The 21,130-nt window shown below is 39.6% G+C and overlaps 2 protein-coding genes across 6 annotated transcripts; one reads left to right on the top strand and one right to left on the bottom strand.

Annotated features, from left to right (window-relative positions):
* Nucleotides 1-2,247: 2,247 nt before the first annotated feature.
* UTP15 (UTP15 small subunit processome component) lies at nt 2,248-11,628 on the bottom strand. 2 transcript variants are annotated; one of them, XM_032096988.1, is made up of 12 exons: nt 11,417-11,627; nt 10,987-11,079; nt 10,718-10,902; nt 9,408-9,586; nt 8,523-8,648; nt 7,729-7,864; nt 6,518-6,602; nt 4,319-4,468; nt 4,041-4,142; nt 3,703-3,836; nt 3,160-3,218; nt 2,248-2,653 (listed from the first exon to the last, which is right to left on the bottom strand). In XM_032096988.1, the coding sequence occupies exons 1-12, from the start codon at nt 11,504-11,506 to the stop codon at nt 2,424-2,426; spliced, it is 1,569 nt and encodes a 522-aa protein (XP_031952879.1). In that variant the 5' UTR covers nt 11,507-11,627; the 3' UTR covers nt 2,248-2,423. The 2 variants fall into 2 exon arrangements, with proteins under 2 accessions (XP_031952879.1, XP_031952878.1); XM_032096987.1 differs by having other exon boundaries at nt 10,718-11,079; nt 11,417-11,628.
* An 81-nt stretch (nt 11,629-11,709) lies between these two features.
* Nucleotides 11,710-20,723, top strand: ANKRA2 (ankyrin repeat family A member 2). Of its 4 annotated transcripts, none has more exons than XM_032095694.1 (9): nt 11,710-11,831; nt 12,385-12,773; nt 14,768-14,926; nt 16,308-16,373; nt 17,726-17,823; nt 17,984-18,109; nt 18,507-18,573; nt 18,665-18,745; nt 20,381-20,723. In XM_032095694.1, exons 2-9 carry the CDS (start codon nt 12,473-12,475, stop codon nt 20,434-20,436), a joined length of 954 nt encoding a protein of 317 aa, XP_031951585.1. In that variant the 5' UTR covers nt 11,710-11,831; nt 12,385-12,472; the 3' UTR covers nt 20,437-20,723. The 4 variants fall into 4 exon arrangements, with proteins under 4 accessions (XP_031951585.1, XP_031951584.1, XP_031951583.1 ...); XM_032095693.1 differs by having other exon boundaries at nt 11,710-11,902; nt 12,391-12,773; XM_032095692.1 differs by having other exon boundaries at nt 11,710-11,902.
* The last annotated feature ends 407 nt before the right edge of the window (nt 20,724-21,130 follow it).

The raw sequence follows: 21,130 nt of genomic DNA, 5'->3' as shown, positions 1-21,130 counted from the left end.
CAGTAAGAACTGAAAGTATGCTTTATGTCCAGGTTAGTGGTTTTCAAGACATAGAAAACTATGCTGCCAAGAGAAATGTGCATCTTCAAGCAATACTGGTTCACAGAATAAGGAGGCTCCAAGATAAGCCTCCCCACCACCTCCACTCCCGAAAATTAATTCTGTGTGAAATCTAAGTGATATTGCCTGATTAAGTCACACAATTATGAGAAGTACATGGATTTCCTAAAAGACAAAAGCAGGTTCAGGTCTATTAATATAAACAAAATAAAAATTAAAAATAGTTAACTAAGCAGCAAGGAAACTAGAAGTTTGAAGTTTGCGTGAACATGCTCCTTGTTATTACCTGTTATCATTCTAAGTCTTCAAAGCCAATAAATCCCAGCAGTCAGGAACATACATTGTTCACAAAGTAATTTAGTGGCAGACAAGATACCACTCCACGCTTTTCAGTCACAATTGTTAAGATTTTAGATATGAAGTTGCAAAACTGTTCGAGCTATTTCTACTACTGATATCTACCTTCCAATGCCACACATGAGCAAATTAATGTTGCAAGAAATTCCTATTATATCTTAAACAAATTCCAGGCCTGGGGAAAATGCAAGTCATAAAACAGGTTAAGAACTAAGTTCTACCCTACTGTCATACTACATGTACACAACAGCCTTTGGCACATCTCTCTTCCCAATGTATTCATACTGATCCAGCCCTGCTTGAAGTTAAAATAAACCATTACCCTAGCATTCAAACACAGACTAATAACAATATAGACTCAAATTCCACCTACTGTGCATTGAAAGTGACAGAATTACACAAAAATTGATGTTTTGATATTTAACGGGAGTATTTTTTCACTGCTGTGCACTTATTACTTTAATTTGAATTAATTCCCCTTTAGAAGTATGACCTGTTTTCTAGAAAATTATAATTCATAAATGCATATGCATCATTAAAAAAATTAAACTAATAACTTTTTCAATATACATAAGCATGCACTTCTTGAGTCATTCTGCTGTGCCCTGTGAATTCATGGAAACCTTAAATGGAGATGATGGAGAGAAAAAACAATGTAGTCAAGTGTTATCAAATGTGTAGGCTGTTTTGTTTGAATTTCCAAGGATGTGAGATTGGAGATTACCCTTAAATAATTATTTTCTGGTAAATAAAAACTGAAAATTGCTGACTGCTGGCAGTACTGGACACACAACTGTAGTGGGTTGGTGCTGGCCAGACACCAGGCACCCAACCAAAGCTGCTCTCTCACTCTCCTCTGCAGCTGGACACGGGGAGAAAATATAATGAAGGGTTCATGGCTTAAGTAGTGGGAGACAACACTCATCAAGTATCATCATGGGCTAAACAGGCTCAACTTAAGAGATAGCAATTAAATTTATTACTAAACAAAATTAGAGCAGGGCAATGAGAAGTAAAATAAACCCTTAAAAACATGTTCCCCCTGCCCCTCCCTCCTTCCCAGCTCTGCCTCCTACCCCAGTGGCACAGGTACACAGGGAATGGGGGTTATGGTCAGTTCATGACCTGTGGCTTCTCCCACTGCTCAGGGAGAGGAGTCCTTCCCCTGCTGCACTGTGGGCTCCCTCCCATGGGAGACAGTTCTCCATGAACTTCTCCAGCCTGAGTCCATCCCATGGTCAACAGCCCTCCCCAAACTGCTGCAGCGTGGGTCACTCTTGCACGGGGTGCAGTCCTTCAAGGACAGGCTGCTCAGCCTTGGAGCAGGGCCCCTCTCTCCATGCATCTCCCACTGGATCGCAGCCTCCTCTCAGACATCCACCTGCTCCTCTCTGAGTCTCCTCCATGGGCTGCAGGTGGATCTCTGCATTCCCCATGGATCTCCTTGGGCTGCAGGGGCACAGCTGCTGCACCATGGGCTCCAGGGGAATTGCTGCACCTGGAACATCTCCTGCCCCTTCCTCTTCACTGACCTCGGTGTCCACAGGGTTGTTCTTCTCACATGTTCTCACTCTGCTCTTCTCTGGCCGCAGTTACAACTGCGTAATAACTTTGTTATCACCATTTCTAGTTGGCCCAGCCTTGGCCCAGCAGTGGGTCCATCTTTGGAACAAGGGATTGGTTCTGCCAGACATGAGGGAAACTTCTGACAGTTTCTCACAGAAGCCATCCAGCTACCAAAACTAAGGCCATGTAAACCCTTAAGAAGTTATGTAACTCTGAAATAAAACTTTAAAATTAAATTTTTTGGAAAATGTTGCATGGACAATCTTGAAAACATCCTTCTCTTTCTCTGTCTTCAGTAATCAAGTCTATTCAGCAACACAGTTTAAAAGACAAGTTCAACATAGAGAGGCTTATTTTGAAAGTCACTATTATAAGAAGTTACCAAGAGAACAGGTCATGTCTTTCAGGTCCACAGTTGTGACAATTTGCTGTGATAAGTGTCAGTAATTCCTGTTTGTTTCAATGATTTCTGTAAGACCATTTTGTTCTCTTTTGTTCTCTTCTAGACACGTATCTCTTTTCTTAGTAAAAGTAGCAAAGAGCGTATCCATCATTCCCAAAACTTCTAGTAGCTCCTCTTGATAGTCAATTTCTTTTCCAATAGCTTCCTGAAGTTTCAAGAACTGTTTATCAACAATTGCTGACTGCCCAACCACAGGCTGATAAATGTCTGTAAAGAAAAATATCAGTTAAGAATCCATAGATGTATAAAAAGGCGAAAGTTTTATCAGCTAGTTAGAGACACACTTAAGGATTCTAGCACAAGTCCAACATTCTGAAAAACTAAGACAACTTTAATGTTGTCTGTTCTGAAAACAGTCATTGTATGTACTCACAGCAGCAGTATGTCCAACTAACAGAAACAGAAGTTTTTATGACCTCAAATACTATTTTTACCTCACTGAATAAGAAAAAGCTACTTGTACTATATAAACACAGATGCATGAAGTATCAAAGACACTTAAGAGACCATGAGGAGCTTCCTGCAGCCTGTGCAAATCAGATTCTGACTATGGTCAATGTTATCTGGAAATATCTTTTTTGGATCATTCTCTTGACACTAAGTCCACACTTTAAACAAACCCATAAAGATTTGGTTTCTTTAAATTGTAGCACTTTCAATCTTATTTCCAAGCTAGCTATATGGCTTTGAGCATCTTTTTTGTGTTGTCTTACCAGTGATCATATCAGCAACAGTCACCAGCACAGGAGTAAATCTAGGCTCAATCACACGCCTGCAAAATTAGAAGACATTCCAATTTTACTGGTTTTGTCAACTGCACTCCACAAGAAGCTTTCTCACACAGGCATACAGACAAATTTTTCTTGATGAAGAGACATCACAGCACACCAGTCAGAGATGCAAGTCAAAAAAACTCATACATATGATATTTACCCTCCTCCTTTCAGGAAGGCAGTGGGGGTTGGAGGAGTGGCAAAAAGCCTCGAGTACATAAAAACGCAAGTTCCATCAGGGAGACAGAAAATAACAGACTAAGGGTAGAGTGTCTGGCAAAGAAGTAGAATAACCATAGTATCAGCAAAACTGTTCTGTGCTAACAGGTAAACTGTTTCAAACCTATCCCAAAACCTTGGTAATCAGAATGGAAAAGGCATGTGAGATTTCAAGAGTACCAGTGTTCTACCTGTGATCTGTGGGAAGTTATTAGGAAATAGAAGTGTCAAAATAGTCAGAGGGAACTCATGTTAAAATAATACCTTGCCACAAAGGTAAGCAGGAGATTAACTTGCTTCTCATCTCGGCCTGCAAGTGCACTTCTCAGCGTTCCTCTGCGATGCAGTTCCTGCATGACTGCAACCGTGACTTCAGGAGTATGAAGCATGATGGGTGGCTGGACACATACAAGAAGAGTTTAGTACCAAAGCAGTATCTTTACACACAACAGAGGACTGACTGGTATCAGCAAAACCAAAACGGAACCCAACTTAGATTCCTTTCTAGTTATACACTAGAAAAAAATTAGTATGACATACAGGGAAAATTAACATCAGGTGACAACACAAAACTTTGATGAGAAGAAAACCCAATGCCTCACCTCCAGTACTGCATCCAGAGCCTTGGAAGACTGAAAGCCCCTCAGCAGCTTGTCATATTTTCTCAAAACACGTTTTACAGGTTTACTGACACAGAAATCTTCCTAGAATTCAAAAAAAGAGTTCAGAATAAGACAAATACACACACACATAATAGATTAGCTATATTACCATGAATAATCTTATATATTCCCTCTCTTCCCTTCCTCCAATTTAGCCCATTTCAAGAAACCAATTTTTTGGAAATGTTTCAGCACGTTATTTTCTTACCACCTCATACCTGTTTTGGCATGTAAGTTCTTCCTTTCACAAAAGTTCTATACACTGGTTGTCTCTTCTTTTGAGACTTTTCATTCTTTTCTTCCGGCTTCCTGTGCTTAACATTTAGCACCCCATTGGTCATGCCTACAACTATGGTTTCATCTTCAGGCTAGCATAAAGAAATCACAGAGTTAGGACCCAGAGCTTTCACTTGTGCTCTATCATGCACATTTTTATGCTTCGTGATAAGGTTCGAATCATAGTATCATAGATGATTTAAGGTGGAGGGCAGTTCTTTGAGGTTCTGTGATTGAATACTTTGTTCAAAACAGGGACTGCTTCAAGGCTATGCTCATAAGCAGCATTACAGACTGACTAGTGAACCAAGCTCAATGATTCATTAACACCCTTCTGTAACTATAAGGTTTTGTTTTTTGCAGCAGCATACAACTACCTTTGGCTATTAGGTGCCATACAGGAAGCATGAGCAGAACCTGTGAGAAAGCAAAGCTATCACAGAACAGCAGAATTTTGAGAAACAACTGAAAGTTGTTCAAAACACCAGTCACTGGTATATGTAATTTCACTTACATAACAAAGTAGGTATAAATTTCACCCAGAAAAATTGTGGATGCCCCATCCCTTGAAGTGTTCAAGGCCAGGCTGGATGGGGCTTTGAGCAACCTGGTCTAGCGGTGCCCTTGCCCAGGGCAGGGGGGATGAAACTAGAGGACCTTTAAGATCCCTCCCAATCCAAGCCATTCTATGATTCTCTGATATGATAGAAGTCTACAGAATTATGACAGGTATAGATGGAGATCAGCTGGTCAATGTCTCATTTAAGGGCATCAATGGAAGCTAATGAAGGTTCAAGTGGAACAATAGGAAGCAATTCTTCACACAACAAGTATCAGAAATGTGGAACTCCTTGTCAAGGAATCTAGGCAAGGTTTCAAGTTTATCCAAGCTCAAGGAGAGACTGAATAGGCTTATGCAATAGAATTTTGTTAAATTACACAAAAACTACATTTGTTTAATTACACTTTGATGAGTTAATTTCTCATCAGAAAATGAGTTTGGAATTTGGGAGAATATCAGCAAATTTATCACACACACTTGCCCTCGGTTTAATTTTCTATACACACCTACTTATGGCTGGCTATAGTTGGAAGCAGTGTCTGGAATTAGACCTGCTTTTGGTTTGACTCAGTATGGGCATTATAATGTTCTCATATAACCATTTAAAATTAAAATGGTTTAGTCAATAAAAAGCAAAACACTATGCTTCAAAAGATGTATTATACACACTCTAGAGATGCTAAACTACAGGTATTGCATATTTTGCAGATGCCATAGGGTCTTAAAAGGCTATGGATTCTGTACACTCCACCTCAAAAGAAAAAAAACCTCAAAGTTCATTTTAGCTCAGCTCCCTAGGTAATATGCTAGGAAATGAAGAAAGGAAGACACTCCCCACACCCACTTTCCTCTACATTCCAGCAGAGCAGGACAATAGTAAAGTAGCAAAGCTAGTAAAGATCCCTCACAGTCCCATTCACATGTCCTTCAGAGGCTACCTAAGGGGGTGACTACATGACAACAGTACTGTTTAAAAACTGGTGCTAGCCTCCAAATTTCTGGCCAGCAGGTCACTTATCCACTGGAAATCAAGCGTTTCAGAGAAGTAAGAGTCTCTGCTGTCTGCTTCCAAGACAATAAGACACATGCCTTGAAAAACAAACTTGTTTATTGCTCACACCCTCTTCTTTCTTCCTCAGACCAACCTAACACCACCAACTTTTAAAGCAAGTTCACACCCTATTCTAAATTTCTCAAAAAAGTAACTACTTTTTTTTTACTGCTGCCATGCAAAAGGACTCACAGCATTCCTGAAAGGCAAAAGGTGAGTACAATCTTCTTGAAGTCAAAGAACCTCCCTTCTAAAGTGAATACTTTCCCTGTGATGTACACTGTCATTCATAAACACATGATTTTGTACTGATCTAGTCAGGTAACATCTGCTATTTGAATCTATTATGTTTAAAACCTCTTAGTGTTTGTTACTCAGGAGAAATATATTCCATCACCCTACTTTGCATGTACAGCATTCTTCTGGAACACCCAATAGCCATGAAAGCTATATGAAAGCAACATTTACTTTAGTGACTTAAAAGGTATCAGGAATTACCTTATCTAGCAAGACTTCTAATATACTTACCGACAATGCAAGACTGAGGATGGATGTTGCATAGTTGAAGCTGTGGACTACTTTGTAGGATGTAGTACTGTAAATCTTCACATGCCTACACAGAAAGGTAAAGATAAAAACATTGTTAGTAAAGCTTTACTGTAGTCATTTTACAGGAACTTCATCGCTCTCATCTTATCTATAGATCATTTAAGAAAGCTAAGTATTAATACAGTGCATTCCTCACACTACCATTGGGCTTCTTAGGTATAACTCCTCCTGCAACAGAAAGGTTCTGTTAAAAGATATCCACAAGTCAAGCCAGGATTGCTCTTACCCCAAAAAAGGTGAAAATGGGGCAGAAACAGAAGAAGAAATTGAATGCAGATGTAGTGACTATTTGAATTCAGAAATGCATATTAGTAAAACACTAAGAGAGCATCTCTTCATATTTGTTCTTAGATGTCAAATACAAGATCTACTAGCAATTTCTGTAAATCCATAGATACTCTTGTATCCAGCTGCCCCTTAGGGGTTTGGTTGGAAATATGAAATATTTAACAAATTGGAAACCAAAATATGATCTTACAAGGATAAACTAGTGTTATGCAATCATAAAGCCTGAGGTAGCCTAGGAAATACATGAGGGAGGAGGAAAACAGACCCATTGTCACTTCAGACCATTCTATATTTCTAATGTCTCAGAGACAAGAGACCAAGTACCAGTACTCATCAACTGAAACCAAACAAAAAAGCAAAGAGCTCATGTTCACCTGCACTCTTGGGTACAAGAAGCAACAGCAGAGAGACACAAAACCCAGGCTTTTAAAAGGTGAATATTAATACACTCTTAGCTATTTAAACTGTATTAGAGTTAGGAATAGTTAATTTACAAAGACTGGAAAGGTCAGTTTAGAGATTTAAAAAACTGAACACTCATTTAGAAGTTCCCCATATGCATTCCCAAAAGGCACACTGACATTCAGATCAGTAAGAGGAAAAGGTTAAGATGTATCACAGAATCACACTATGGTTTGAGTTGGAAGGAACCTTTTAAAGCTCATCTAGACCAAGGTCCCTGCAATAAGCAGGCACAGCTTCGCAGAAGGCACCTTGGCCCCAAGACGTGTTCTCATATAAAGCCCAAAAAACACACACAGACTCACAGTGATGTGTAAGACCTTTCAAAGAAAAAGAGTTCTAAAGAATGTAAACATAATGAAGCCACAAAGTACACCAACCTGTCCAGGGATCCTGACAATAGCCTTTGTCCAGAGCTGTTCAGGCACAAACAAGTTACAGTTTTATGGTGATTTTTAAGTGAAACTAGTAACTGTCCACCTTTTAGTACATCCCAAACTTTGACATATCGACCTCCTGAAGAGAAAGTACACAAAACAGTCTTACATATGTACATATTTATGCTTCTCTGAAGTTTCCACAGAGTGATGCAGTACCTCCTTCACTGGTACCTTTAACTCCTAACAGTCTTCTGTACCTACTCACCATCCTCTTCCATTCTATCTCCTGGCACAAGATACATTACAATCCTGCTCTTTTTTACGCCATTCTGAATGGAGCTGAATGGTTCAACCATTCTCCAACCATATTAATTACCAAAAAGAAATCTATAAACTATGCGGTTACAGTACTTCTGATGCAATGGCAAGAAGAGACTAAAAAGGCTTGTCAACATTAAGAGAAACACACAGTCCCATCTTTTCAAAACCTAAGTATGTTGATTCCTTCACTTTAGAAGGAATTAGAGCCTGTATTTGTCATTAAAAATGTCTTTGGAAAGGGGGGGGATAGCAACTACAAGAATATCAAAACAAAGACAAAAAGAAAAGACCCCTACTTGCACCCTCCAGATAAACACAGATTCCTGGAGAAAATATTTGAGAAATCCATCTGTCACATCACTTACCACTTCATTATCAAACTAAAACACCACACAAAAAGTAAGTAGCTGAAGTATTTCTCAAAATTAGGACCACAGAAAAGAAATTTGATTTATCTGATTTTATAGAATTACCTGCAGATACCAGAAGTCCACCAGATGGGAACAGAAGCACGCTCTCCACAGGATGGCCATGTTCTATTGTCATGACACTACTCTTTGTTCGTGCATCAAACAGTTTCACAGTGTGATCATAGGAACCTGCAAATACCACCATAAATAGCTTCAGTTTCATAATTTCAACTATTTCAGGAACTAAAACAGCCATGTCCTACCATCTAAAGGAGTCCTGGCTAATAGCAATAGTTTTCCATAAACCATACATGTAAAAACACCTTGTGATTTACCTTGGTTAATATCTAAGGCATCATAAATTTTCTAATTCTAGCCCTAGCTACATGTCAGTCTGTGAAAGTAATCTGTTTTCATTTCATTTCTATTAATCAAGTGTATTTGTAACAATTAATATCAGGCAACATGATAAACCCTAGCTTCTTGTGCCTCCTGAAAAAACGAATACTAGGTTTTTTTCACAGCAGTTTTCCACAGATTGATAGAAAGCTCCTGCTAGGATAACCAAAAGCCACTGGTTCCGAATAACTCCACATGACCTCAACTTCTTGAGTCTGCCAGTTACGGGCTGTACAGACTAGTGTCCTGCTCCAGAAACTTGGTAAAACCCTTCAGTCACTCCCACCCAAAGGATACATTCACAGTATTTTCTTAACTTTCAGAAGTTAGTCAGAACAGTTCTGTTAACCCTAACAGGCTAAACCAAAAACTCAGTTAAACTTAGTTCCTGCAAAGTTTCCCTAAAACATCGGTGTCAAGCTTAAAAAGCAAGCAAAAAAAAGAAAACAATAAAGTAGGCATTGCACAGGGAAACTGATCCTTCATGACTAAAATACAATAAAAAAAATTCAATCCAAAAGAAGCATAAATAAAAAAATAAAACCAAACCTGTTATGAAGACATCTGCATTCACTTTACTTGCACAGCCACATCTCACATAGTCAGTATGTTCACTGTATGAGACGATTTCTGTGGCACTTGGAATATCCCACAAATTTGACGAATAATCATCACCACCAGAAAATATTCGGTATTTATCAGACAGGAAGCCCACTACATGAACTGGTCTAGAAAACAAAGTCCACAAGATCCAAAGTAAAAATACATTCATGTTTCAAGAGCTCATTAAACTACTCTAACTTAGAAGCGCCGTGTTTTATATCAGAATTTACAAAGCCTCTCCATAACAGCAAATTTTAAGTATGACTGGTTTGAATGATGTTCTTGTCCTTTAAAATCACTATTGAAATCTTTGCTATCACCATAACATCCCGACAGATGTTGGCAGGAGCACAGGCATGCAAATCTTACTGCAGTTAACCTAGCATTATAACATAACACCTAATTTACAAACAGACCTCAAACAGAAACACTCTCAAGGTCAGTCTGGGTACGCCCCACGCAAAGGCGGGTTCTTGTTGTTCTATGTAGATAAAATGCACATTGATCTTTCATAGCACAGAGATCTGTTGAAGCATTGTCATTGTCTTCTCCTCACTGATACATCAGCACTCCTAACTTCTTCTCCACCCCAAGCTACCACTACGTATTTTTTCTGTTTTGTTTTTGGAGCCTTTTCTTAAGGGATTCCTACTTTTCCTGGCATGTTTCTTCATTGTTTTGGTTTAGACACTTTCTAGAACTCTTCTCCTACCAGCATCATAATAAATGATGATAAGGAGATAAAATGTGCTTATCAGTGCAATGAACTCATAAGACTGTATCTACACAACTTATTAAGAGACACCTAGCTGAAACAAAATATATTTACTCTTCTACATACTTGATGCACATTTAGAATCTCTTAAAAACTTCCTCCAATTTCAAATTTAATTTTAAAATCTACTTTCCAGTAAGATCTACATGAGACAATTGAAAGCAATGTAAACCAGTATTCCACAGATTTTCAGCAGCATGTGAAGCAGACATATAATTTAACATAAATACTGTATATTGGTGAGGCATTGGAACAGGTTGCCCGGAGAAGTTATGTATACCCCTTCCCTGGCAGTGCTCAGGGCTAGGCTGGGTGGGCTCTGAGCAACCTGGTCTACTAGCAGGTGTTCCTGCCGTGTGGCAAGGGGGCTGGCACAAGACGATCTTTAAGGTCAAACCATCTGGTCTGTGGTGAGTCTGTGATGCGCAAATATAGCAAAGAAGTTTATGAACACAAAGGAAACAAACCAATCCTGTCTTACTTAGTATGACCCTCGAACTGCCTCAGTGGTGCTTTGCCGCTGATGTCGAAGAGGCGGATAACGCTGTCCTCGCTGCCGGCGGCGAGCAGACGCCCATCGTCCCTGTACGTGGCACAGTACGCGGCGTCCCGGAAGCGAGAGAACGTCTTGATGGGCTCCTGGGAGTACCGGCCATAGATGTGGATCTGCCAAAACAAGACAGCATTACATCTTGTTGTCTGATACCAACTGAAGGACAAGAGCATAAAAGCCTCAGAAAAACCACTTACCCTCGAGGATGCTGTGACAGCATAGTTATATGGCAGGACTGGGGAGAAGTCAATTTTATTTACTGCACCGAATTCCTTTATCTGAACAGGTGTCTGAAACAATTGCAATAAGGATCATTAAATACACATAAGCACACCATCAAGTACGAAAACAGCAAAATAAAAGCTATTCTTCCTACAAAGAGCTCAGAACTCCACTAGAACCAAAGCGGTTTTTAAATACAACGATAGTGAGTTTCACTTCTGCCACGTTACTCCTGTTCTTGTAAATTTTTTCCAATTCTCACATTACAACTGATCCATTACTTACGTGTTTTGAGGTAAAAAACTAACTCGTGCGTGTTTAAAAAAAAAATTAACTGCAGGAAAGCAGAAAAAAAAAAAAGCATTCTGGGGCAGTAACTGCGAGTGTGAGGCCGCTTCCTCCTACCTTGTATCCCCGCCAGTAGAGCGTGTCCTGCGTGACCCTCTCCCCGAGCTTGGGGCATGCCTGCACCACCACCGGCTTGTACGCGGCCATGGCGCGCGGGGCCGGGGCGGGTGGGGCTCAGCGGAAGAGGTCGGGAAGGGCCGATGGGCTCCCGGTGAACGGGACACGCTGCGCCCCAGCGATGGCGGGCACCGCGCCGGCCGCGAGGAGAGGAAGCGCAGGCGCACCGGCATTACGTCATCAAGGCGCGCCTCTCCCCGGCCAATCGGCGGGGCGGCGAGACGTCACTTCCGCCCGCGGCGGCGGTGGCCGAGAGCCGCGGTGAGGCCGCGCCCGGGCTCTGGTGTGGCCGCGCCTGTGCCCGCGCCGTGCGGGCGTCCCGCCCTCGGGCCTTGCCTCCCGGACTTTCTCCAGGGTGAGGGGACGTCTCCAGGCGTTCCCGGAACTGCGCGAAGCCCGGCCCCATCTGAGGCTTCCCGCCGTACTGTGAGCAAGCCCCGAGTATTGTGGGGTTACCTTTGTCGGTTTAAAAGGGATTTGGGTTTTTCCTACGTGCGTAGGAGACGTAGGTAGAAGCAATTTATGTTACTCAGGTAGCGAAAGACATAAAGAGGCTTAAAGGCAGTTTAACTTTTCCTCCAAGTTTAATGTTTTTAGGAAATAAAGTAATCTTCTTGTAGTTTGTTCCTGGCTTGGTATAAATCTGGTTGGTTGTCGTGTGGTGGTTTTTTGTTGCAAGTAGGCAAATATTTCGAAGCATCATTTCGATGGAACTCCTACTGGCTTAATTACGGAATTTGCTTTAAACATCCAGATGCTGAAACATAAATGTAGAATTCGGTCACTAACTTGTGATAGCAACAAGGTTCATATTTCACCAGTGTTTTGAGTGGCAAAATTAAATGAAGTTTGATGTGTTTTTATGCGTTGTTTACAGAACGTTCTTAATCTGTGTTGCATCTGTTCAGTTCCAGGTTGTTCAAAATATTGGGCTTGGCTGGCCAGAATTGCTCCTGGCTGGAAACAATGAAGCACCATTTTGCGTGAAACTTTTACATGACTGAGATCATGGCGTCTTCAACAAACTTAGATGTCGGGGCTCAGTTAATTGTGGAAGAATGCACCACGAGCTACAGCCTTCCACCCATGCCAGACATTAAAGTGGAGCATCAGCTTGACACCAGCACAGAGGAAGGCCCAGCTCAGAGTGTCACCATGGGGATGAAATTCATTTTGCCCAATAGATTTGATATGAATGTCTGCTCACGATTTGTGAAGTCTTTGAATGAGGAGGACAGTAAAAATATTCAAGATCAAGTCAACTCTGACCTTGAAGTTGCATCTGTCTTATTTAAAGGTTGAATTTATGGTACAAATCATTATCTGTGGGCTGTGTCATCCTGTTAAATTATTATGTTTACTTAAAAAAAAAAGCTTCTGCCTTATATGTATATTGATCATTTTTCTTAGATTCGTTCCTCTAACATTTTTTGTTATATGGCTAATGGATTAATAATGTAAAATTGACTTCCTCCAAGATTATTTTTTCTATCACATTTTACATATTTATATTGATTGAAAAACCAGTGGCTCAAAAAGTCTCTTTAAGTTAGTAAGAGCTGATGCTGATTATGAAAACAAGCTGCTTCTGTATGGCATGTCCTACAGCAGTATGCTTCTTCCCAAAACACTACTGAAAGCACTTCAACTTCAGTAGCTTTCAGCAACATGTTGTATCTTTTCATGAGTATGATGAAAAATAACACAGGCCATGTGTGTTTATCACTGTGGCTGAACAAAGCCTCTAGTTGTACCAATGGGCTTGCCAGTGTAGCTTCAGACTACTTGAAAGCAAATGCTGCTCCAGCATTTGGATCCCTGCAGCTAATCCAGCCATTTCTGGGCAGCTTCATCAGAACTGATCCATGCTTTTTCATGGCTGAGGATATTCATGCAGAGCAAAATTAGGACGTCCATCTACTTCCCTTTAACAATTGTGGTTTCTTGCACTTGCTGTCATATTTCAGACTGTTGGCTGTGTATTTTTTCATGAAGTTCATGTCACCTATTTCTTGTAACAAATGCAAACACAGGCCTACTTTGAATTTTGATGGTTTCACTGACTTGTGTTGTTTGGCTGCAGCTCAGCCATTGTAGTTTTCAAACTTTTTAGATTTGTCTCAAGTGCTCACTAGCAGAGCCACAGGTCTGAGCAGCAGATTTAAGCCCATCAGCAATAGGGTTGTTTTTCTGAGGTAACATTTGTAAATCCCTTAGAAGTAGTCCTGCAAATCCAGGGACGACAGGCCAAAATCTGCAGTAGGACTCTTAATTCAATGTGGTCAGTTGTAGCTATTTGATTGGCAAACAAAACATAATTTTGTTTCCTTTCTGTTACACTCTACTTCTTTTAATTAGTTCTTTCCCTGAATTTGTGCTTGTATTTATGATGAAAGTTCTCTATGGTGTTAATTCACTGTGTGCGTTAGTTAGCTTCCAGTCATTAATTACTCATGTACACTGGTGTCAGATCAATTAAGCCAATATGGAGTTTAATCCTTCAATATGTCTTTCCAGTATTTAATCAGTTAGCTTTTTAAAAATTGCTTAGCTTTTCAGTTCTTTCTCAAAACCAAAAGCTGCTTTTGAGAATTAGAAGCCAAGACAACATATAAATATATTCTGTAATAAAATGCCATTAGCTCCTAAGAGAAGGCAAGAAAAGTTAGTATGAAGGAACACATCAGCAGTGAATGACTTCCTGAATTCTAAGTGGTGATCTGCTGTTGCATTTTATGTAAGTTAGTGGAACATATCTTCCTGCTGGATAAGTATTCATCAGGCTTTCATTATGCTGTTAAAATTTTATCCAGGAGTGGGAAGAGCCTTGGTGAAGGAAGTTAATGAAGGTTGTCTCCACTCATGCAGTGGACTGGTTAGGGAGCAGGCAAAGGCTGAGCAGTCTGACCAGAGCTGCATCATGTTATTGCCTTGGAGAGTGTCTATAAGAAGATGACAGGTTAAGTGGAGCCTTCTTACCTAATAATTCCATGCCAGGCATGTTGAAAAATCTAGACAAAGGCTTACCTCATTTAGAGACCAGCTTGTCTCTGGGTGACATTAGCCATACTGAACGTGTAAAGTAGCATAATTGTTCTATGCTAGAAATTAATGCAGCCCTTTATTCAGCTTTCACAATACACAATGGAAAAAGCACATGTCACAACATCTTAACATGGATTTTAAGGGTCTTGTGATACTGGTACTTTACAGTTTGACTTAGAATCTATGGCTTGCTTTTAATGCTCTTATTAGTATTGAAATCCTGTTTGTGTTTTTTGTTTAATGTAGCTGAATGCAACAGCCACACTTCTCCTTCCCCTGGTATCCAAGTAAGACATGTTTATACTCCTTCAACTACTAAGCATTTCTCACCAATAAAACAATCAACTACACTAACTAACAAACACAGGGGAAATGAAGTCTCTACAACGCCTCTGCTTGTAAGCTGTAAGTATCCTTCTGCTGTACTATTAATAATTGTCTTGTGAACTGTGTGTTGGATGCTTAACAGATTTATCCATTTTTTTTCTTTGGTGTTAAAATGAACTTTAAGGTAGGAAGAAAACCTGAGATAGTCTTGTCTAGTTTCACATGGGTCCAACTATAAAATAGTCATCCACCTGATCTATGGAATTCACGACTGAAGTTTATTTTCCAGAAATAATCTAATTCTTGATTTTAAGAGTATAGGTAAGGGCTTTTCTGATTTTTTGCTAAGTTGTAAGTTAATGTACTTCATGCCTCTGTTTTCAGAACTTGTGCATCTTAAAATTAGATGATTGGTAAATGCTGCAGAATACTTAAGATGTAACGTAATGTAATATAAATACAGAGTACTGCAAGTGTCATGATTGTCACAGATCTTGAAAATCAAGGAAGTATTATTTGTGGTGGGGTTTTTTTCTGAATTGTCAACCATTTTCTTTATAAATTAATTTGCTGTAATTTACTTCATCAGTAAATTATTTCCTCTATAAGTTACAAATCAGTTTTTTATAAAGAAAAATGCTATTTGCATGGGAAGAATTAATCTGGAGGTGCAGTATGGGCCACTGAACAAAATACAGCATCTTTCTGAACAAACTAAACTTTCATATAGTGACTTGGAAGAGGACAGTGAACATTTACAGTTCATGTAATCATTGGCTAATTTTGTTACTATATCATGTGGATAATTTATTACATATTAGCCTCCGGAGCACCTCTCAGGCCTGCTCCAAGTTCCAGTTATCAAAACCATGCACCCATGCAGTTTTCCATGGGATCGGAGGTTTTTTCTTCATAATCTCGGAAATAACAAAAAATAACCCACAATCTTTGTTTTCCCCTCTATATATCGAGTTGTGTATAGTTTTGTAATGTCTGCTCTATTCCACATTGTAGTATGTGAGAGTCACACTAGAGGATTTCTTTGTTGAGTAGCAGGGCAGGTCTTCTGGTGATTTAAGCGTGATTTTTAAATTAAACATACTTAATTTATCAAAAGATGTTTGTTTTCATTTGATAAATGGTCTTAACATGATCTTGGGTTGCTGACCAAACAGCAGAGAAGAGAGCATGTTGCTTTGTAAAGAGTCAGTGTGGGAAGTATCTTTGCTTTCAAGAATCACTGCTGCATTGGTTTAAAAATTACCTAAACCTGTGAAAGTCTTTGGAAAATTTTCAGTTTTTAAGAGTGATTTAAGTTCAGAGCATAAGGTGAAATTATCTACACTCTCAGTTCCAAGTTCTGTACTGCTGAAGCCAATGGACATGTTATGTTCAGCTCCAAATAGAGCAGAATGAAAACTGGTGTATGTAACACATGCTTTTGCTTCCTTTTTTGCAGCTTTATCAGTGCATCAGCTGGCTGCTCAGGGAGAAATGTTATATTTGGCCACACGTATTGAACAAGGTGAGTCAGAAGGAGGTTAAAGGCCTTCTTTTTTTCTTTGGGCCATTTGTATGTTGTTGTGTTTGACCTTTTCCCCAAAGCTATAAAGTCCTCAATTCTGGTACAAATTGGAGGACATTTGAGGTGTCTGTTTTTTGCAGATGTGGACTGTTGTTTTGCATCTATTATTCACTCACTGTATGATTCACATTTTAAATTAAAACATTAGTAGGAGTAGGTAAATCCCTTCATCATCCTGCTGTCTAGCTATATAGGTAAGCCATGGAACTAAGAAAGGAATATGTTAGTTCTGTCACAGCAGTTTATATTATTTTATTTTAAATTTATCTTTGTAATTTAAAACATACTTCTATTAAGGGTGGTTTTCCAACTCTGTTTAATCAATCAGCATAAAGACCTGCATGTCACTAATTTAAGCCATGGCTCACACCTGCAATATAATAGTACTACACATTCTGAGTAGTGTGACATTTGTGTGTCTGTAATATATATGCAAAATTTCAGCTCTACCTAACAGATTTAGGAATTTAGTAACATTAATAGTATATTCTTACTGTACTAATAGTAATCACCCATGCTTTCAGTGCATCCTTGTTGAAATGTTTCCTGGAAAGTAGGTTATGAGTCACTGAGTTGAAATACTTTGTGATGAGCCATGTATATGAAAAGCAAATCAAATTTGGAGTGTCAGTAGCAGTTAAAAATGCTTATTTTGGTGCTATGATAAGCATGGAATTTTTAAAGTACTTAGATAAAAAAAAAAAATCCAGCTGAAATATTTGTCAGCAGTTGTTAAAAGAAATTCTTCTTTTCTTCTTCCAGCTGCACTAGATGTAGACGTTAATTGTTTTCACAGACCACCTTATTGATTACATAAACTTTGTGAGGAATTGAGTTGTTTTATCTATATTGCTGTACAAGTTCATTCTTTACAAGATTGTATGGCTCACTCTATTGAAAAAAACATGGTCTACAGTATAATACAGGATGTACCTCTATATTTTTCAAACATCCTTTATCTTCTTTACAAAGGTGAAGCCCAGATTACAGACAACTTGTAACATTTCTGAGTAAAAACGGAGTGTGATTCATAGAGCTTAAAAACTTAAATTTTAAATTACTAAACTAAAGGCTGAAATTTTACTTTGGTCAGTCAGATGTGTTTTTCTTTCTTGGGCAGAATATTACCGCCACCACTGGGACAGAATTTTGTTTTTAAAGTTGAGAATGACTTTTAGGTCACATTGGTTCCTATTGAATAAATGTTTGTGGATACATCAACACATTTCACCAGCTGATACACAGTGCATTAGTGAAAGGGATTACCAAGTTATGTATTTTTCTCTGAACAGAAAATTTAATCAATCATAAGGATGAAGAAGGATTTACCCCTCTGATGTGGGCTGCAGCTCATGGGCAGATAGCAGTAGTGGAATTTCTCCTCCAGAATGTAAGGAAAAAAATCACAATTGATTTTGAATTTATGTACTCTTTAGTTTGTTTTGCCCTCCTAAGTTTGTTGATGGTGCTACAAGCTCAAAAGTTTTAGAGTTAAGGTCTGTGCAAAACCTCAAAGTTGCTTCTTTTTTTAAATTGATACTTTATTTCAGGGTGCAGATCCTCAGATTCTGGGAAAGGGGCGAGAAAGTGCCCTCTCACTGGCCTGCAGTAAAGGATACACAGATATTGTCAAAATGCTGCTCGACTGTGGAGTTGATGTCAATGAGTATGACTGGGTAAGACTCTAGCTTGAGTTTAGTCAGATGGTGCTGTGGTCAGAAAATTGAAGCAGGACATAGCACTGGCTTGGGTTTAAAAGTTGTTCTACCTCTTCTGAAATACCTGAGAGTTTCAAAACTTCCATAGGGTAAGAGAAGTTGGTGCTACTAGTTCTGACCTCTTGGTAGGAAGAGAGTGAGACTAATGCTGACTTCTTGTAGAAGTGTGATCTCACAGCTTGAACAACAGACAAAAAAAGGTGGAAGTTGTGAAGATCTAAAACAGAACATCATTTTTATAAAACCTAGGAAGTCTTCTACTGGTACATGGAAGTATATTGGTGTGTTAAGGAATTACAGTTGCGGAGTGACTGCTTAATCGTGAAGTGTCTGAGACATTTCTCTGCTTTTGCAGAATGGAGGCACACCCTTGTTATATGCAGTACATGGGAACCATGTGAAATGCGTAAAAATTCTTCTTGGTAAGCAGACTGTCCAAACCAAATTATCAGTAATAATATACCATTGGTTCTCATTGTCAGAAATACAAGATTCTATTCCTGTTTTACATAGAAAGTGGTGCCGATCCAACTATTGAAACGGATGCTGGCTATAATTCCATGGATTTGGCTGTAGCCTTGGGCTATCGGAGTGGTGAGTATTGAAAATGTAAACCCTTTTAAAAAAATCTTAGTTTTTACAGCTCTTCATTTATGTAGCTGCTGCAATGGCCTAGTAGAGGTTTTGCATCTCTTAACATGTTACCTTTCCTGCAAGTCTTAATAATCCTAAATGTGTCAGGCCAAAATGGGTAGGAGCTTTCATTCTTGTTTCAGAAAGTCAGGTAATTAGTAAGAAAGTGTAACTGACCTGGATCTGTATCAGTGGACACAAATAATGGTGTTTAGGGCTGATGCAGTCACAACTCAGACAAGGGGAGCTGAGCTGCTCCCTCACTCTGTACAAAGGAGTGTGTTACTGGACAGTGGTAAGAGGCTAGCAGCCCTCCTGAACCCGTCACCCTACCTGACTGGCATGATGTGATGTAGTTTGCAAAACCTTCAGTCAGATCAGCTCTAGCTCTAATTTGTCTTGGAGGCAGACAGTAATCAGTGAATTATACTTTCGCATTTGGTTATGGAAACAAGAAGCAAAGAAGGGACTCCTTATTGGTTTTTTCCCTCATTGCTGCTGTCATTTTGAAAGCTGTGAAATGTCTGCCATTACAGAAATGAATTGAAAAGTAAAACCAGCACTTTATGTGTAGCTTCTCCGAGCAGAGCCCTGTGCTTAGGAATGAGCCAGTGTCTTGGTTTAACCCCAGCCACCAGCCAAGCCCCATGCAGCCACTAGCTCACTTCCCCACCAGAGAGATCAGGGAGAGAATCGGAAGGGTGAGAGCTGGAGAACTCATGGGTTGAGAAGAAGACAGTTTAATAGGGAAAGCAAAGGCTGTGCACACAAGCAAAGCAAAACAAGGAATTCATTCACTGCTTCCATGGGCAGGCAGGTGTTCAGCCATTCCAGGAGAGCAGGGCCCCATCACACATAATGGTTACTTGGGAAGACAAAACTCCATCCCTCCAAATGTCCCCCCTTCCTCCTTCATCCCCCCTTTATACACTGAGCATGGTGCCACAGGGTCTGGAACATCCCTTTGGTCAGTTGGGGTCACCTGTCCTGGCCGTGTCTCCTCCCAGTCTCCTAAGCACCCCCAGTCCCCTCCCCAGTGTGGCAGTACCAAAAGCAGAAACAGCCTCGGCTCTGTGCAAGCCCTGCTCAGCAACAGCAAAAACATCTCTGTATTATCAACCCTGAGTTCAGCACAAATCCAAAACACAGCCCCATGCCAGCCACTGAGATGAATAATATTAACTCTACCCCAGCTGAATCCAGGCACAGCAAACCACAGATGCCTACATACAAGACTGCTTCAAGAGCTCAATCTCAAAGTGTGTCACAGAAGAAGTTTCTAATAAATGTTTTTGCCTTCTTTCTGTTTGTAGACTAAAAATTTGCTTTCCATGCGTTATTGGCCTATTCAAACGAAAGACCTGATGATGACCCCAAAAAACATCATCTGCCTAACTGGGTGTATTGTTTTTGCATTATATAAGGCTTTTATTCTCTGAAGGAATGCAGACTTTCTTCACAGAGTGAATTTATACATATCTGGTTTTTAGTAAATGATTGTACAGGACAAGCAGGTATCTGCCAGAAAAAACAGTATAACCCTAAAACTACCAAAATAATCAACACTAATTAACCTCATCTCTTTCTCTGCTTTAGTTCAACAGGTTATTGAGTCTCATTTATTAAAGCTACTTCAAAACATCAAGGAATAATGGTTGGCTCTTCTGCAGGTGCCACTTCTTGGCTTGGAGATTTGAACTACTGATTAGCTCTCTAATCGGTGACAAGAGTTGGTTGTTTTGTAACTTCACAGTTCAACTATTTGCTGGTTTTAGTTAAGCTTTTTAGTATTCTTTCTCTTCTTTCACTGTTGTTAATACAAATATACAATGTCACCCTTTCCTTAAATACATTTTATACAATTTTAGAGAAGTCAGTTGCTGTGCATGAAAAGCTTTGTAAATAAACCCATTTCTGACCATGTAAATGTTTACACTGAGTGCAGTGGGTGGCACTATGCCAAGTGTCCTACTTCATCACATCATTGATACATTTTTACAGGGAAAAACGTGTTTAGATATTGAGGTATATCACCACAGAAGATAGATATCTTTACCGTTAATAATACCAAAATGTGCACTGTGCATCAAGTTTTCGAGATTCCCCGCTTAATATTTATCCTGGCTGGAGCCAGGACAGGGTTCATTTTTGCAATAGTGAGGAGGGGGCTAGGACCCAGAAGTTATTCTGTATCACCTCACCTCCTTGCTAAGGGCACGAGGAGGTCTGGACTGGCTGCAGTGGAGTCAGGTTGAGCTCTGCAGTGAACTTTTTTGCATGTGAATCACTCTCTTTTGTATATTTTTGTTACTAATATTGTTGCTGTTAATGTTTGTTTTCTTACCT

The sequence above is a fragment of the Corvus moneduloides genome, chromosome Z (assembly GCF_009650955.1).
Source record: "Corvus moneduloides isolate bCorMon1 chromosome Z, bCorMon1.pri, whole genome shotgun sequence".
NCBI classification, from domain to species: Eukaryota; Metazoa; Chordata; class Aves; order Passeriformes; family Corvidae; genus Corvus; species Corvus moneduloides.
This window is presented reverse-complemented; position numbering and strand designations above follow the sequence as displayed.

What these genes read in the sequence shown, in the direction of transcription:
- ANKRA2 (XM_032095694.1), top strand. Translation starts at nt 12,473, where the DNA reads ATGACTGAGATCATGGCGTCTTCAACAAACTTAGATGTCGGGGCTCAG. An exon ending in GGCCACACGTATTGAACAAG is followed by an intron (nt 16,374 to 17,725) that starts GTGAGTCAGAAG and finishes TTCTCTGAACAG; the next exon opens with AAAATTTAATCAATCATAAG. An exon ending in ATGTCAATGAGTATGACTGG is followed by an intron (nt 18,110 to 18,506) that starts GTAAGACTCTAG and finishes CTGCTTTTGCAG; the next exon opens with AATGGAGGCACACCCTTGTT.
- UTP15 (XM_032096987.1), bottom strand. Translation starts at nt 11,506, where the DNA reads ATGGCCGCGTACAAGCCGGTGGTGGTGCAGGCATGCCCCAAGCTCGGG. An exon ending in CAGTTCGAGGGTCATACTAA is followed by an intron (nt 9,587 to 10,717) that starts GTAAGACAGGAT and finishes TTTGTTTTCTAG; the next exon opens with ACCAGTTCATGTAGTGGGCT. An exon ending in CTCTGGATGCAGTACTGGAG is followed by an intron (nt 3,837 to 4,040) that starts GTGAGGCATTGG and finishes GTATGTGTCCAG; the next exon opens with CCACCCATCATGCTTCATAC.